Genomic DNA, 17863 nt, shown 5'->3' on the forward strand with positions numbered 1-17863 from the left:
ACAGAGCTAGGGTGCATATTTAATTAATTAATTTCAAAACTAATAATTGGGTGAATTAATTTATAACTAAATTCTGTTTTATATATTTTTAAGTTTAATTATAATTTTTTTCCTGCGGTTGAACAGTTCTACCTTGTTTTGTGGGTTTAATGTTATACGTGTAATATATAACAAATGCTCAGTAAAACACACAATAAAAGCAGTGACATAATAGGTAATGGGAAAATATTTGTGTGTAAGCAATATATAACTAAATATCTTGGTCTACTGGTTCATATAATAAAATTCTCTCAAACTAAACTTCACAGTGACCTTAGTAAACAGGGGAGCAGGGTAGTTAATGATGTATTTTTCTCTGTCTTAAAGGGGTCATATGATGCGATTTTAATTTTTCCTTTCTCTTTGGAGTGTTACAAGCTCTTGGTGCATAAAGAAGATCTGTAAAGTTGCAAAGACTAAAGTCTCAAATCCAAATAAAGTAATAACCATAATGTTTGGAATCTAATAATCTAGTCAGTAGATAACTAGGTTTTTGTCTCTGAGGCTCTGAGTGAGCAGCAGATGTCCAGCAATCCAACAGGTGCAGTGAAGTGAATGAGGTCAGCTTTACCATAACACTGAGAACACAACATCAACTTACATATGGAATTAAGCAGAGCCAGCGTGAGATCAGTGTTTTTACAATCTAACAAAGCGTCAGTCAAAGTAGGTCTTCAGAAAATGTTGTTCATCCACCTCAAGAGGGTCAAATAACTTTTGTTTGAATTGTTGAGCTTTTTAAAACTACAATTTATGCAATAGGTAATTGCATTTTAGATAATTGTTCTTAAGACTATTAAAAACAAAATATAGAAAATTAGTTTTTTCTTGGTTAAAACTTAGATTTAAAAGAGTAACATTCACCATTTTTTGTGGCATCTAAAATGATATTACTGTATCTGCATATCGAAAAATATTTCACAGGCTTATCTAAATAATTATTCATTATGGAACACATTTGCATTGAGAAAAGATTCCGAAAAATATTTTTAGATTAATATGTATTTATTCAAATATAACGCACACTGATAACAACGACATACTACAGTGTTAAAAAGTAATAAAATGAAATGTAGACAGCAATGCTTTACCTCTCTGAACTCAGATGAGGAACTTTTGAATAATCTGTCAGGAATGAAACAAAATTACAGTTCTCTAAACACACAAACACAGTCTTTTGAAATGAACTATAATGCATCATGTAGAGGGAAATCCCTTTGCTTTGACAGTGTCAGGCACGTCACTATGTCAATATTTAATGCCTTTAATCATACTGGATTATCTGTGAATGTGAGATTTTCCTCTGCATCATTAAATCCAACTCATATTAACATGTCTCACGGCGCTCTGGCACACTCTCTATACTGCATACTGGAATATCTGAATGACTACCGGCTATAGAGAGCAGTCTGTGGCACATTAGCTATTAAAACAACTGCTTTCAAGTTAACTAAAATATTTTTGGTATATTTGACATCACAAGCACAATAACATCTCGTATAAAAAAAGAATACAAATAGTCACTTTAGAAAAATCATCATCTTAATTTTGAAATTACGCACAAGTTGGGTTTTTCAATGTAAACAAGAACCACAAAAAGTAACTCCAGATACAGTTTCAGAAAACAACATAATGGATATAATGATGTTTTCGGCCTAATTACAGTCTACATGTGTGGACTGGAAACATTTAGTCCAAACGTTCATCTGATTGGAGCTCAACTGACTGTCTGTATCATAACCTCAGTGCTTCAATTCATCTACCATTATCATATAATACAAACTCAGAATGTAACTCAGTATGAATGCAAACCACTGTTATGATCTGTTTCACTACACAGCATTTAATTAAACTTCCACCTTAACCTTGGGACTGTCTCTCTAAGCGCTGGCGGAGTGATGTGCAATGAGACGCTCTCCTTGAGTTGTGTGGTCTTGGTCCATCTTTGATCCTGATGCTAGTGCCTCCTCTTCTAGCTGTCATGAAATAAAATCACATTGATTAAAAGAGGCCATATTATAACTTTTTAAATCACTGATCACTTCTAATTACAGATTTACAAGACATTTTCCACTCTCTGACCCTTAGAATTACATTGGCTGTGTTTTGAACTGATAAATGTATACTCTGAATGCAATGCAAGTTGTTTTGGATAAATGTTATTCTGCCTTAAAGGAATAGTTCACCCTAAAATGAACAAAACATCCAAAATTGCATGTAAGATGTAGATAAGTTTGTTTCTTCATGGGAACAGATTTGGAGAAATGTAGCATTACATCACTCGCTCACCAACGGATCCTCTGCAGTGAATGGATGCCGTCAGAAGAGAGTCCAAACAGCTGATAAAAACATCACAATAATCCACAAGTGATCCACACCACTCCAGTCCATCATTCTGACGGCATCCATTCACTGCAGAGGACCCACTGGTGAGCAAGTGATGGAATGCTAAACTTCTCCAAATTTGTTCCCATGAAGAAACAAACTCATCTATACCTTGGATGGTCTGAGGGTGAGTAAATGTTCATTTTTGAGTGAGCAACTCCTTTAAATGCATAAATGTATATATAAAGAGCTCAGAACCCTGCCAAATCATGTCCATAATCTGTTAGAGGTTCACAGAAAATCCCTATGAAAATTACTATGGTTTTAAACAGCAGGTTCATTCAGTTGAGCTGTCTGCATGAATATTGAGAGATGTACCTGCTCTCTGATGTAGGTTTGAGCACAGGGTCCGATGCCTCTTAACTGGAGACCCACAATAAAGCACCACACAGACAGTCCAGCCTCAAGTGCTGTGAATGCAGCACAGGTGAACCACAGAGCAAGAGTTGTGTCCTGGAGGAGAAAAAGCAGTTCAGTCTTCACATACAAAATGAAAGTTCAAACTTTTATATTTTATTTATTTCAAAAACACCACATGCATTTCAATAGACTGACTCACATAGATGCGGGTGGCATCGAAAGGACAGTTGACGATGACCGGAGATCGTGCATTCACAGGCATGTTAGTGGAATTACATCCTTTCATGAGCGTGCTCCCGTCGGCTGAAATGGTCATACTGATCGCCAAAATCAGCCCCACTAAACACGCCAGCGAGAGAAAGGCGTTCAGAAAGGAACTCACTAACAGACCGATGTGCTACAGGAAGCAGAAGAACAGAGCTGTGTTAAACACTACAGGGAAAGAACGTGGTATTTTAGCATTGGTATACAGAACAATAATGTTGATAAGCTAGTGTGACTATACGTTCTCTTTTTCCCAGACATGCCTAAATCATCTAAAATGTCCAGGTTTTGGCTTTGTTTTCATACTTTCATACTGATAAAGAGAACATATATTCACCCTAGATAAGGCCTACTTACCAGCTTCAAGTTGGCAATATTCCTTGACACCAATATTGCAACAATTCCACTTGCAATGCTCTGAGAAAAACATGTTAACATGATTAGGTTTGAGATTTTTCTTATTCTGTGGGAAGATGTAGAAATGTTAAAACTACTCAGGAACCCCAAAAAGTTCAGTGTGTTAAATGTGTGAAAGAGTTTTATAAGCAATTTTCTAAACAGCTAAGCAATAGTTCGCCCCCCAAAAATGAAAATTTGCTGAACATGTATTCCCCTCAGGCCATTCAAGATGTATATGAGTTTGTTTCTTCATCAGAATAGATTTGGAGAAATTTAGATCCTCTGCAGTGAATGGGTCCCGTCTGAACGAGAGTCCAAAAACAGCTGATAAAAACATCACAATAATCCACACGACTCCAGTCCATCAATTAATGTCTTGTGAAGCAAAAAGCTGCATATTGGTAATAAACAAATGTATCATTAAGACATTTTTTACTTTAAACAAGTCCTCCATCCATATTATTGCTTTCTCCAGTGAAAAAGATGATCTCATCTGAATCAGGAGAGAAATATGCACAGATCAAGCAAAGCGAAAACAGTTCTAAACAAATAGGTTAGTGGATTTTCATGTGAGTGGACAACACAGGATGGACTTTTTCACTGGAGGAAGCATTATTACGGATTATGTATTATGGACTCATATTTTGGCAAAAAGCAACGGTTTGAAGTTAAAACGCCTTAATGATGGATTTGTTTCTTATAAACACAAAGATGGTAATTGATGGACTCGAATCATGTGGATTACCGTGAATTATTGTGATGTTTTTATCAGCTGTTTGGACTCTCAATCTGACGGCACCCATTCACTGCAGAGGATTCATTGGTGAGCATGTGATGTAATGCTACATTTCTCCAAATCTTCTCTGATGAAGAATCTACATCTTGGATGACCTGAGGGTGAGTAAAATTTGCGCAGATTTTAATTTTTGTGTGAAATATTCCTTCAGTCAATATGCAGACTGTACTCGGGTGAACTGGGTGATGCAGCATACCCAAAAGTAGTAGCAAATTCTTTAATTTACATTTACAGACATGTGACCAGGCCTTCTCTGAGTGAATATTCTCGAGATTCAGAAAGCATCACTTACTGGAGATTAGGCCTACATGCAGGAGTTGAATCAGCATCATTTAGGAGCCACAGAAGTGCAACCACTCACCAGCAGTCCTGAGGAGACGGAGATGATGTTTGATACGGTATACTCTGTTGAGATCTCATTGCTGGGTTTGGATACATGGCGTAACACGCTGCCATGGACAATGGCACTCAGGATGAAATTAACATGACCGATGACAATGAGGGTCAATCCTTTCTTCATCAGCAGCCCAGGGCCCTTCTGCTTGTCTAGAATATAGCACACTTTCATACAGTGGACTTAAAAGTCCATCTTTTCTCAGAACAAACTAAACGTTTAATAAGCAGTTTTGCTATGAACTCCAGTGGATTTTATTTATCTTGAAATGTATTTGACAAACATTTTAAGTGTTGCCTCAATAAAAAAATTACTTGTAATACATATCAACTGATTTATATAGTTTATAACATTTATAACTGTGACGCAAATACCATTTTCCTACTAATCTGCTTTAGCAGGATTTAGTGCAAAATATTGTTCCTAAAAGTTTATTCAGCTGCTAAATATTATTTTCTACAGTGAATAGAAATGAGGAAAATGTAAACATTACAAAAGACGCGCACTTCACGAGAACACAACTGATTGTCGGAGGCTTCTTTTCGCTGGACACCGTTTTTTACGGCTTGAGTATAAATCACGTATAATTTTCGCGCCTGCAATAAAAAGAAATAAATTACCGTCTTACCGAAATCACACATATCTGTATCCGTGAATTTGAACCCAGTTTAGAAGGAAAAACTACCAAACGCAGTTTCCTCCCTTCATGCTCGATGACGTCACACACGACTCACCTGTGCAGCGGAAGTGGGAGGAGCCACAATGCAAAGGTCATTCAATGCGAATACGGAAGAGCGCCAGTCTCTCTCTTATTTTCTTAAAAAGTGAAACGAAAATGTGATATTCTGGGAAAAAGGTTATTTTATATATATATATATATATATATATATATATTTACATGTAGTCATTTAGCAGACGCTTTTATCCAAAGCGACTTACAAATGAGGACAATAAAAGCAGTCAAAACTAACAAAAGAGCAACAATATATAAGTGCAAATGACAAGTCTCGGTTAGCCTAACGCAGTCCACGTAGCAAAACAGAGCAAAACGTAGCAAAAAATATATACACACACACACACACACTCAACCTATGTTACTGTCATGTATTATTGGCCTATATTTAGTAGCCACAGATTTTCTCTTTAATTCTTTGTAACTTTTAATTTCATTTAATTTTGCAAGTTGCAAAATAATGTTGCTGAATTATTGCATGATATATGCATTTGATAAAGTTTAATTTGTTTTGCAATAGTTAATATATGATACTATATAAAAATGTATGCCTTATGTTTACCTTTTTTTTTTTTTCATTGCATTGCATACTGCCATTGTATTGGTCAAACAGGCATCTGGGAATACTCTAGCTTTCCATTATGTTCACAAGGATTTTACCAGACGGTGATGCACCTCACATGACCAATGCTCTATCCAAGAATAGATTTAGTTTCATGACATTCACTGTAGCACTAAAACACTGTCTGTTCATGTGAACTATTCAAACTATGACAGCATTGATCTACTGAGACGCATAGAACAATGCCAGTGTCCAAAGTCCTGTCATATCTGAACACCACATCCCACAATATCAGCACTAAGCAAATACTGGAGTGAAAGCAAGCAAGGACAAAACACAGGCATATCAGGTAAACAAGATCAAATCTTTATATTGAAAAAGGAATAGGCTAAATTTACAGGACACACACAAAACATGAACATTTTATTGCCATATTATATCAGAATGTTAAATAGTCAAACAATTTACTTAGGAAATAATTTACTAAACTATACTTGTATGTTTTATTTAAAAAATAACTTTTTAATAGCATAATTTTAACTTTAAAATAATTTGATAAAAAAAACTGTTAATAACAGTGAATAATATAGCATTTTAATGATGTAGCCATAAATAACAAATATTAAAATTAATAAATGGGGGTGTAGAATATGACAATGACCCCAAAAAGCCAATTGTCACAATTGCCGTGAATGTCAGAATGTCAATATATAATGACACTACAGGGATACATGTATTAGGTTATAAATGATTTATAAATAATTATTATAAATAAAATAAGTGCCTTAAGTGTTTTGGGGTGGGTTTATTTTTGGTAAAGACAGACAGAAACTAGCCTTAACACACACACACACACATAAATAAATAAATATATTATCATAAACATAAATATATATATATATATATATATATATATATATACAGGTGCATCTCAATAAATTAGAATGTCGTGGAAAAGTTCATTTATTTCAGTAATTCAACTCAAATTGTGAAACTCGTGTATTAAATAAATTCAGTGCACACATCTTGAAACCCCCGAAAAATGCTTAAGCATGATTTTTTTTATTTTAATGTTCTCATTTTTTATTTTTTTTGTAAAAGACTAGTTTCTCTCGTATTATTATTTTACCAAAAGTATGCATATAAATATGATTGAACATTATCGTGCATAAAAAAAACTTATAAACCCAGATCCACAGCGACCCCTTGTGGCGTCCAAGACGCATGCGGGGGTTATCTGAAGGTCATTACATACTGCAAATCCTGTCAGACCTTCATAAATGTGTGTGTAAAGCGAGACAAACACACAAGCAGAGTATAGAAAGTCAGAATGGTATTTTTTATTTGAACTGTACTGTATGCTAAATGTTCACCTCGGTACAATAAACAAATACAAATACTCACACTAAAAACCAAACCTACAGTTCCAGAACCAACCTGACTGGAGTTGGCCGAGGACCTCAGAATATTGCATATAAACAACACAATGAGCTCCGAACAGTGCGCTTCCACATAAAGAACCCAAAATGAAAAGGAACAGGGAGAGGATCACAGGAAAGTATGGTTACAAAAACATTAAACTAGACAATACAAATCTAATTTAACTGCCATACATTCAACACCAAAAACGCACTGGATGTCAGATCTATAAAAATACCTCGGGTAGGCTGACGGGAAGGAGCGAGTATTTAGACGGGGCTGTCGTGTGTTTTGGAGTAACCGGTAAATGTTCTTCCTGAGACAGGGGCGGTTTTTCACTCCAGTCCCTTTTTTTGTGTGAGCTGCCATCTTTTTTTTTTTTTTTTTTTTGAAAGCAAACAAAATCAAAATTATGTCCCTCACGGTGACGTTCACTCAAATCCAAATTGAAGATTTTGGAAACTGACATCTTAAAACCTAACGCAGTTTGTATTTTAAATCCTGCAAACTCATTTTGAATTGAAATGAATGGATATATCAGTAAAATAGTGTGCTCTTGGGTCTTGAAGAGGACTTGTTTCTGAGCTGGTGCTTGTTGAATTTGTGCAATTCTGTAAACAAGAGGTCAGCTATGCAAAATGTTGGATAAAAGCTAATAATTCATCTTCATTTTTGCCCAAGACCAGCCTTTACCTCTCTGTTCTCTTAATAGATACACTGTATATATATATTTTCATTATCAAGCACTTTTAACATTCAAACAAAGACAAGCACTAATTCTGTGGATGTAAAGAAAAAAACAGTTATGAGTTTAGTTTAGGGGCCCAAATAAGGCGAAGAGGAAGAAGACAAGTGCATGGCATCTGATAACTGTCAACGTTTCGAACTCTGTAAGTGGTGCACAAGAAAAGAGGTATGGCCATTATGTCATGCCACGCCCCCGACAAAGAAAGCACTGCCCACCTGTTTCAAAAACAGGTGGAAATTATGTCCTCCCCTCACAAGAACAACAGAAACGATGGAAATGAATGGAAAAACACTGAAACAAGACGATGGAGAGACGTCCGTGAAGCATGTCTCCGGTGCAGCTAGCGGCAGCTGATTGCTTGTTCACCCGTTTACTGTCTCTTAGTCTCTTTGATTTGCAGTTTTGCTGAATGACTGTCGGTCAGTGGTCAGGTGGTTATGACTTGGCGAGGTGTTGTCTATGGTCGTTGTGTTAGAGGAGCTGGGTGGGGGACGGGGCGAGGCTGGGCTGGGGGTGGGCCCCGGGCACCCCGCCGGGCATCATGCCCTCTATCTGTCCACCCATGCCACCAGGAGACACACCTACCGCACCAGGAGGAAACCTGAGAAAATACAGAGGAAATAATGAGAGGTATAATGAGGTCGTCAGCTTTATGCTCCGCCCTTTACCACATGATTACAGACTCAAAAGCTTCATTTATACTCTAGCAAAAGTTTGGCCACATTTGATTGAAATGTTTCTCAGGTTTCTTTAAAAAAATTATTTGATCTCAAGACTTCAGCTTTAATGCTTAAACTTAATTTTGCAGACAAAAACAAATCACTGCTATATTCTCTACTGCTCAAAAGCTTGGGGCCCAGTAAGATTTTTTTTTTTTAAATAAATTAATATTTTTATTCAGCAAGGAGGCATTAAATTGATCAAAAGTGACAAAGACTTTTATAATGTTATAAAAGATTTCTAATAAAAAAAATGTTTTAACTGTCAATTCATCAAATCATCTTTGCAAAAATGCATCACTGCTTCTACAAAATTACTATATTAAGCAGCACAACTGTTTTCAACATTGATAACAATAAATGTTTCTTGAGCAGCAAATCTGTATATTAGATTGATTTCGGACGGATCATGTGACACTGAAGACTGGAGTAATGATGCTGAAAATTCAGCTTTGATCACAGGAATAAATTACATTTTAAAATAGATTCAAAGAGAAAACTGTTATTTTAAATTGTAATAATATTTCACAATATTACCGTTTTTCCTGTATTTTTATCAGAAGAGACTTAAATGTATCCATTTTATTTATCTTAAATCAAATAATTATTCATTTAATAGTTTAAAAACATCAAAAGGTGAATATACTTTGTCATATTTGAATTGTAAGTTAAAAATTGACAAGAAATCAATATCAATGTAAAAAGTGATAACTTCTACAAACATTCGACATTTCTAAAAATTAATGGATCACTTATACTCATTACGTTCACATTATTATCTTGTATTTCTTTATTGATTTATCTTAAATCAAATAATTATTCATTTAATAGTTTAAAAACATCAAAAGGTGAATATACTTTGTCATATTTGAATTGTAAGTTAAAAATTGACAAGAAATCAATATCAATGTAAAAAGTGATAACTTCTACAAACATTCGACATTTCTAAAAATTAATGGATCACTTATACTCATTACGTTCACATTATTATCATGTATTTCTTTATTGATTGATTTACTGAATTCTCAAATAATTTTTCTCAATTTCTCAAAAAAAAAAAAAAGTGGCAGTCTAATTCAGCACAACAAATGCAAACACAACACAGCTAAAAACACGAGGTAACAAATATTATGTATAATTTAAATAACGGTAGGACTAATGAGAAACCAATTAGCAGGCATCACATGATATTTGCATGTTCTATGGGAATGAGCAATGTCAAAACAAAAGGTGAGGATATCGTTTTATTTTGTTCATCAAGTGTTTTTAGATCTGTTTAGACGGTGTCTTGCGCTCTGTGTCTCAGCACGCTGTAAGTAGTTACCTGTCATTGTTTAGGTATACATTTTGTCTTGCAGGCCGCCAGGAGAAACGGCTGGTAGCGGCTGGGCCACTCTGCTGAGCGAGAGAAGCAATCAGACTGAGCAACACAATCGGGCTGGTTTGTGTGTGTGTGTGTTGGAGAGTTAAATGCATAAAAATGTTAGTGTTAGTTCAGGGAAATGTTCAGAAGGGTCATAGCGGGTAAATCTAGAGGTGATTCTGTCGAAGTTAATTTATGTGTGCCACAGGGACAGACAGCGGTCTCGTTTGAGTCTGTTGAGCAATCAGACTGAGCAACACAATCGGGCTGGTTTGTGTGTGTGTGTGTGTTGGAGAGTTAAATGCATAAAAATGTTAGTGTTAGTTCAGGGAAATGTTCAGAAGGGTCATAGCGGGTAAATCTAGAGGTGATTCTGTCGAAGTTAATTTATGTGTGCCACAGGGACAGACAGCGGTCTCGTTTGAGTCTGTTTGCATATGGTGATCTGGAGGGATAACACTCACTACACAGGGATGAACTAATGAAGCGTGTTTGCATAGCTGAACACAGCCGCTGTACTGCTTGGCTGCTCATACAGTGGAATCGATGAATTTGGAAGGAGTGATCTTCAGTCCAGTGGGGAAAAGAACAGGGATTCAGTCTGGTTTTGATTCAGATTTAATTGGATGATTCAGGTTTATCACCAATTTCATTGATTTAGTACTTTTGTGGCTGTTATTCACTTTAAACAAAAACATCAGCATTTTTGTAACATACTCAGAGTTTTTTTTTTTAAACACCATTTATTATTAATTAAAATATTATATTTATCATACCATTAAATAAACTTAAAATTTCAATTTACTATTATTATACTACTTACTATACTATTTTAGACAAATCTATATTTTAAATACTATTGATTTAATAAAAAACATTTTTATTGTACCATTTATTACTATTACTATTTACTCTAAATATTTATTATCATAGTATTCAATCAATTATTTTAGTAAATACTATAATAAAATACTATTTATTATTTAATAACAACTAATATTTATTATACCATTTATTCAACTATTACTATTATACCATTTACTACATAATTTTCTGAATGTGTCTCGCTGGTAAATAATTTTTCTTGTTTTATGGTCATAAATTTCACTAAATTATGATTTATACTGAAAACAAGAAAAGAATATTTGCCAATGTAGTAGGAAAAACAAACTTAAACTATTCAATAAAAATTCTGTCTATATTATTATCACATGCTGTTATATAGTTATAGTATATAGAATAGTTCAGATAAAAAAATAATAATATTATTTATAATTAAAAATAAATTACTTAAGAAAATGATTTTAAAAAGGGTTAATTATATTAAAATGATTTTTTAGGACTGAAAGATTAACAGAAATGAATGCACTTAAAAATCTTTCGGGTTTAGTTCTAAATAAAAACCAGTTCTAGATTGTCAATCCTAGAAAAGAGGGTGTATGTGATGGTAACAAACTCAAGGATGCATAGAATAAGGGTTAGTATGATATGATGAACGAGGTGATGTGTGAAATAACAGATGATCTCTTTTGTCACCTGTAGGCTCCGCCGTTGTGCTCTGGATGTACCTGCTGCTCCATCACCCCCCACGGCGCCGTAGTCACAAAAAACTCTTTGTTGACGCAGTTTCTGAGACTGTCTGGAATACGACCTGAAAACCAGAACAAACCCAACACACGATGACTGATTTACAATAGGACGGATGCTTTGAGAGACAGATAGAGAGCTTATAAAAGAAACTAGATTTACATTTCCTGAAGAAAATACAAGTGCTTACTAGGCAGCAAAAGAATAATGTTTGAGGTAAAATGATAGTTTGAAAAGATATGCAATATAGACAGAAGTGAAAGAAAGAGAGAGAAATCAGGACTCCCCTCTTCACAGTTGATATTGCCCATATTGATAATCACAATGTTCATTGCTCATCATCAGAAGTGGTACATTTTGAATAGCAAATATTTGAATACATGAAGTCAATGGGAGATTTAGTACCGGTGATGGCCCTGCGGATCTCAGTGGCCGCTGCCTCTCTCATCTCAAGTGAGGCCTGCTCACTGTACCACGCCGTGTGAGGGGTGCAGATCAGATTGGGCGCGTCCTTCAGAGGACCCTGAGAAAAACTGAGAGAAAACCAGAGGATGAGGAAGACAGAATTAGACTATATGTCAATTTACTACACATTAAACGTCACTACCGTCAGTAAGATTTTGTTAATGTTATCGAAGAAAGTCTCTATTGCTCATTACAGCTGCATTTATTTGATTAAAAATACTGTAAAACAGTAATATTGTGAAATATTATTACGGTTTAAAATAACTGTTTTCTATTTGAATATATTTTAAAATGTAATTTATTCCTGGGATGAAAAGCTGAATTTTCAGCATCATTACTCCAGTCTTCAGTGTCACATGATAACAGCTGTGCTGCATAATATTTTAGTGGAAACATTTATACATTTCCAGGATTGTTTGATGAACAGGAAGTTCAAAAGAAAAGCATTTATTTGAAATAGTTTTTTTGTTGTTGTTGTAACATTATAAATGTCTTTTGATCCATTCACCTGGATTTACATTTCTTTTCTGAAAAAAGTACTAATTTCTTTAAAAAAAAAAAAAAGCAAACTAAATTAATTACCTTAAAATGTATTATTACTCAACTTTGGATCAATACATTTCAATATTAAAATGTATTAATACTAATATTAATACTAATACTAAAATTTTGCATACTAATAAAAGTAACTATCAAATGAGAGTAAGAATAATCAAGTGAGATTAATACAATAAATAAAGAAGCCATTTAAACCAGTTTTATAAATAAATAAATACACATGCAGAGCAGCACATATCAAATGTTCTAGAAAAGTATAATGCCAGAGCTAAAAAGTAAGCATTAATTAGATTTGCATTTTTTTGGGTAACATATTAGCCAAAAGAGCATTCATGGATGCACATTTTGAAAATCCACCAAAAACAATAGACCATTTTCAATGTACTATATTACCTAGAATGCACTAAGCCTAATTTCGCATATTGAACACTCTTAAAAATAAAGGTGCTTAAGAGGTTCTTCACAGCGATGCCATAGAAGAACCATTCAGTCTCTTTCATCTCTTTCTTACCTTTTTATAATCTGAAGAACCTTCTTTCGCCACAAAGAACCTTTTGTGAAACAGAAAGGTTCTTCAGATGTTAAAGGTTCTTAATTGAAACAATTTAGACAAAAAAGGTTCTTCTATTGCATCGTGAAGCATCTTTATTTTTAAGAGTGAATAGAACTAATAACATGCAAATTTTGGTGCAGCTGAAGAAAAGTTTGGAGTTGCATCCAATAACCTAAGATAAAGTAACATGGAGTTTGGATTACAATTGGTATGTCATTCCAAATGTTACCTGAAGGGTTCAGACTCGTGAACATCCAGGGCGGCCCCCCGTATCCTACCCTCTTTGAGAGCCTGAGCCAGGGCTTTTTCATCTACCAGACCCCCTCGTGCTGTGTTGACTAGAAATGCTCCCTGTCGCATCTATCAAAACATCATACATGATATTTCACAGTCATGTTCACGCCACAGTCACCAGATGGAGCTCCTGATCGCCGGATGGGATTATTGGGCCGTTTGTGTGTAATGTACCTGCTTGATGGTGAAGTCGTTGATGAGGTGGTGATTGTGTTCGTTTAGGTTGCAGTGGAGAGACACACAGTCGCTCTGGTACAGGAGGTCCTGTAAGGTGTAAACTCTCTGGACGCCCAGCGATCGCTCTAAACCGTCTTGCAGGTACGGGTCATAAAAGATCACACTGAAGCCAAACGCTTTTGCTCGAACAGCCACAGCCTGTCCCGATCGGCCTATGAGACAAATATACATAAACATGTAAACACAAACCCATCCAGCAGAAATGACTTTAGGATGGCATATATAACTTATATGGACAACTATGGTGCTTTTTTGTCCTATTTGGAATTTGGAAACCTCCACTGTCACCACTGACACGGACTGAAATTTGACATGAGTGACCTGATTAGATGATGACATCATTTATTTGAACTATTCCTGCAGTATTTCTGCAACATCTTCATGTCTACAGGTCAAAATAGAACACTTAATTGAATTTTTCTTAAATGCTTGAAATCAGTCTTATAGACAGTGATAAATCGTGCCTATATATAACTATCAACATATGTGACCCTGGAGCACAAAACCAGTCTTAAGTTGCACGGGGATATTTGTAGAAATAGCCAAAAATACATTGTATGGGTCAAAATTATAGAATTTTCTTTTATGCCAAAAGTCATTAGGATATTAAGTAAAGATCATGTTCCATGAAGATATTTTGTAAATTTCCTACCGTAAATATATCAAAACTTAATTTTTAATTAGTAATATGTATGGTTAAGAACTTCATTTGGACAACTTTAATGGCGATTTTCTCAATATTTTGATTTTTTTGCACCCTCAGATTCCAGATATTCAAATAGTTGTATCTCAACCAAATATTGACCTATCCTAACAAACCATACATCAATGGAAAGCTTATTTATTCAGATGATGTACAAATCTCAATTTTGAAAAATTGACACTTAAGATATTTGTGCATGTTTTGATCTCTATAATTCCTATAATTTAATTTGCGCTATTTCATAGTTATGATGATTTTGCTGTTACAAAAACAGTAAATGAGTTCATGTTCATTCAAACATAAATATAACTAAATCAGTTTTATAAAATGTATTAGTGTATATATTTATAATTAGTTTGATTTCATTATTACGATAACTAATAATTAGTTCAATAATAATAGCAATAATTTTCATTAAATGACATTAACAAGCATTATTATTACATAGCAAGCATTATTACATGCTTACTACAACTGCATAACTGTCAACAAAGTGTTATTTATTTATTCATATTTTGACTTTAATTTTTATATTTTAATATATTTTATATTTTATTTCAGTAATTTTAGTAGTATTTTTTTGCTTTTAGCATTTTTTACATTTTTAAGTATTTCTGCTTGCTTTAATTTATTTTTATTTCAACTGTAGTTTTAGTCATTTTTGTAAGTCAAATAAAACTTATTTCAGTTAGTTGCAAAGGCAAGAATATTTTCATTTAAGTTTTTTTATTTTTAAGTTATGTAATCATATTTATAATTTATTTATACATTCTTTAATTTAACAAAAACATTTTTTTAATAGTTTTAGTTAATAAAAACAACACCTTTGCATAATAATAATCTGCATAATTGTTCCAGTATTTCTGTCCCTCACCAAAGCCAATAAGTCCGAGTGTTTCTCCTCTGATGCGGGCAGCCCCTGACGCCACCTCTCTGATCTGCTCCACGCTCTGGACCCGTGTGCCCTCACGCATGGCCTGGTACAGCCAGGTGTTCCTCCGGTACAGGTTCAGGATGTGGCAAAGCGTTGAGTCTGCCGTCTCCTCCACGGCGGCCGATGGAATATTACACACCGCAATACCTGCAGACATGCACAAATGTTATGCAACATGTAAATATGAATCTTTTCATATCAGAACACTCTATAAACCAGATTCAAATGGCCTCAGATGGTCTATAAACACTGATAGTCAAGTAACCCCAGATCCCATCTTCTCTCCATTCATGGATTTGACCTGTATTGAGCTGTATCTGTAATATTTCTCCTTTTATTCTAACCATATAAACTGTCTGTCCCAGAGGTACAATTAGCTCTCTCCTGTACCTCCTTCTGTCTCGGTTTTCAAACTTTCAAACATCCGACTTTTCTTCACTACATGCAGAATACTTTGTGTTTCTGAACAAAGATTAAACCTGGTTTCTCAGTTAAGCAGTATTTGATTTCAGTAGCATGTTTTCATTCAACATTTTATTTGCTATGGCTTTTCACAATATCATCTACCATTCAGGTTTCTCACTGTCATTAATTAGGTGTATTTTATTGTCCAGAAAGCTGCTAAAACAACATTGCACCTGATTTTTTGTTACGTATAATGCATTATGTGTCATGCATTATATCAGTATTCATATGTTGAAATGCATTATATTGTTTCATAAATAATAAATAAAGTTAAAATGCATTATAATATTTGCAGATTCCTTGCTATATCTGCACCTGGTTGTTTGTCATGCGTTTTAATACATTACATATACAGTATGTAACAATGAACAGATAAGTATTATAATGTATTAGAACTGTGGTTACAATCCAATGCATAAAATGTGCATTACAAGGCATAATTAATGTGCTAAAAATACTTTCATAATGCATTATATATAAATGCTTCAAATAAAGTGTTACTGGTTTTTATTATTATTATTGTTGTTGTTGTTATGCAAACTTCCAAAACATTTCTTTGCATTATAATATTTGCAAATTCCTTGTTACATGTGCAGCTGGTCATGTGTCTGAATGCATTATACTTTCTAAAGGTGTAACAATGAATAGATAAGTATTAGAATGTATTATAATGTTATGTAATGCTTATTAGTTAGATATTCTGTAGAATGTTGGTAACCAAACAGTTGACGGTAGCCACTGACTTCCATGTTTCAGAATATTCTTCAGAATATCTTATTTTTGGCTCAACAGAAGAAAGAAACTCATACAGGTTTGGAACAACTTGAGGGTTAATGATGACAGAAATTTAATTTTTGGGTGAACTATCCCTTTAAGACCAAAAATTGTGACCAGGAAACACTTCTTACCCATCTCTCCAGCTGCTTTAATGTCGATATTGTCATATCCACTACCGATGCGGATTATGATTCGGAGGGCTTTAAATTTCTCCAGATCTTCTCTGGTCAGAGTGATGGTGTGGTACATCATCGCCCCCACCGCCTCGTTCACAACCTGCCACAGACACATTTATACCACACTATAAACATCAGAGAATAAAGCCGTGGGGTGTTTATTAAGGACACATAAATCTGATAATTAGTCTGATAATTGGGTCACTATGAATGTGTTTCTATGAGCCAGTGTTTCTTGCAGTTTTTGTTTAGTATGCATACATGCATATTAACCAAATCTATTTAATGTACCAAATTTCAATGTTCTTTTAATTAACATACCATTTATTACAACAAAATCTTTGTCATATAAACATCCAGTCAGTAAGTCAGTAACAGATTCACATAGCTGGTGCATTAGTGAGTCTTTTAGATCAATTATTTAATAGAACTGGTTCATAGGAGTTTGTGAATCAGACAACAGTGGTCATGCTATTTGTTGCTGCATGCTTGGTTGTTATTTATTTACGGTGTGATTTAAACTTAAGTAGAAAAACAGCATTGAAGCTGATAGGTAGAAAAATCTGTTCAATTATATTTGCATATCTATATAAATATCTATATAAATATTGTCAATATTTATTATATAAAATATATTCCTGATAGGAAAAATGTTTTAAATATGGAGATATATTTTGAATATTGGCAAAAGGCTTAAAAAATAAATCCAATAATATACATACAACTATACAAATATATTATATTATATAAATATAAATGTACCCAGTATTGGGGCATTTAATCGTTTGGTGATGTTTAAATGTTTAACATATTGAGATATATTTTAAATATTGGGTAAATGCTGAAATAAATAAATAAGTAAATAAACAAACAAAGAAACAACAAGATAGTCAAATATATATACGTATATATATATATATATATATATATTTT

At 34.0% G+C, this 17863-nt stretch overlaps 2 protein-coding genes across 5 annotated transcripts in view; both read right to left on the minus strand.

Moving 5' to 3' along the window:
* Positions 1–1066: 1066 nt before the first annotated feature.
* On the minus strand, positions 1067–5358 carry LOC107729282 (keratinocyte-associated protein 3-like). 4 transcript variants are annotated; one of them, XM_016539745.1, is made up of 6 exons: positions 5266–5358; positions 4605–4789; positions 3406–3465; positions 2984–3181; positions 2743–2877; positions 1067–2015 (listed from the first exon to the last, which is right to left on the minus strand). In XM_016539745.1, the coding sequence occupies exons 1-6, from the start codon at positions 5276–5278 to the stop codon at positions 1920–1922; spliced, it is 687 nt and encodes a 228-aa protein (XP_016395231.1). In that variant the 5' UTR covers positions 5279–5358; the 3' UTR covers positions 1067–1919. The 4 variants fall into 4 exon arrangements, with proteins under 4 accessions (XP_016395231.1, XP_016395230.1, XP_016395232.1 ...); XM_016539744.1 differs by having other exon boundaries at positions 4605–4804; XM_016539746.1 differs by lacking the exon at positions 5266–5358 and adding an exon at positions 5144–5238.
* A 3261-nt stretch (positions 5359–8619) lies between these two features.
* Positions 8620–17863, minus strand: part of LOC107729277 (C-terminal-binding protein 1-like) — a 27620-nt gene continuing 18376 nt past the window's right edge. Inside the window, exons 3-10 of the mRNA XM_016539736.1 lie at positions 16886–17030; positions 15453–15659; positions 13813–14027; positions 13574–13704; positions 12174–12301; positions 11718–11832; positions 10143–10216; positions 8620–8700 (exon numbers count right to left, since the gene is read on the minus strand). Of these exons, the coding sequence (XP_016395222.1) occupies positions 10153–10216; positions 11718–11832; positions 12174–12301; positions 13574–13704; positions 13813–14027; positions 15453–15659; positions 16886–17030 (1005 nt within the window). The 3' untranslated portion in view covers positions 8620–8700; positions 10143–10152. The remainder of the gene's footprint in view (positions 8701–10142; positions 10217–11717; positions 11833–12173; positions 12302–13573; positions 13705–13812; positions 14028–15452; positions 15660–16885; positions 17031–17863) is intronic.

This window comes from Sinocyclocheilus rhinocerous, unplaced genomic scaffold (genome assembly GCF_001515625.1).
Source record: "Sinocyclocheilus rhinocerous isolate Xijiao unplaced genomic scaffold, SAMN03320098_v1.1 scaffold1268, whole genome shotgun sequence".
Taxonomy (NCBI): Eukaryota; Metazoa; Chordata; class Actinopteri; order Cypriniformes; family Cyprinidae; genus Sinocyclocheilus; species Sinocyclocheilus rhinocerous.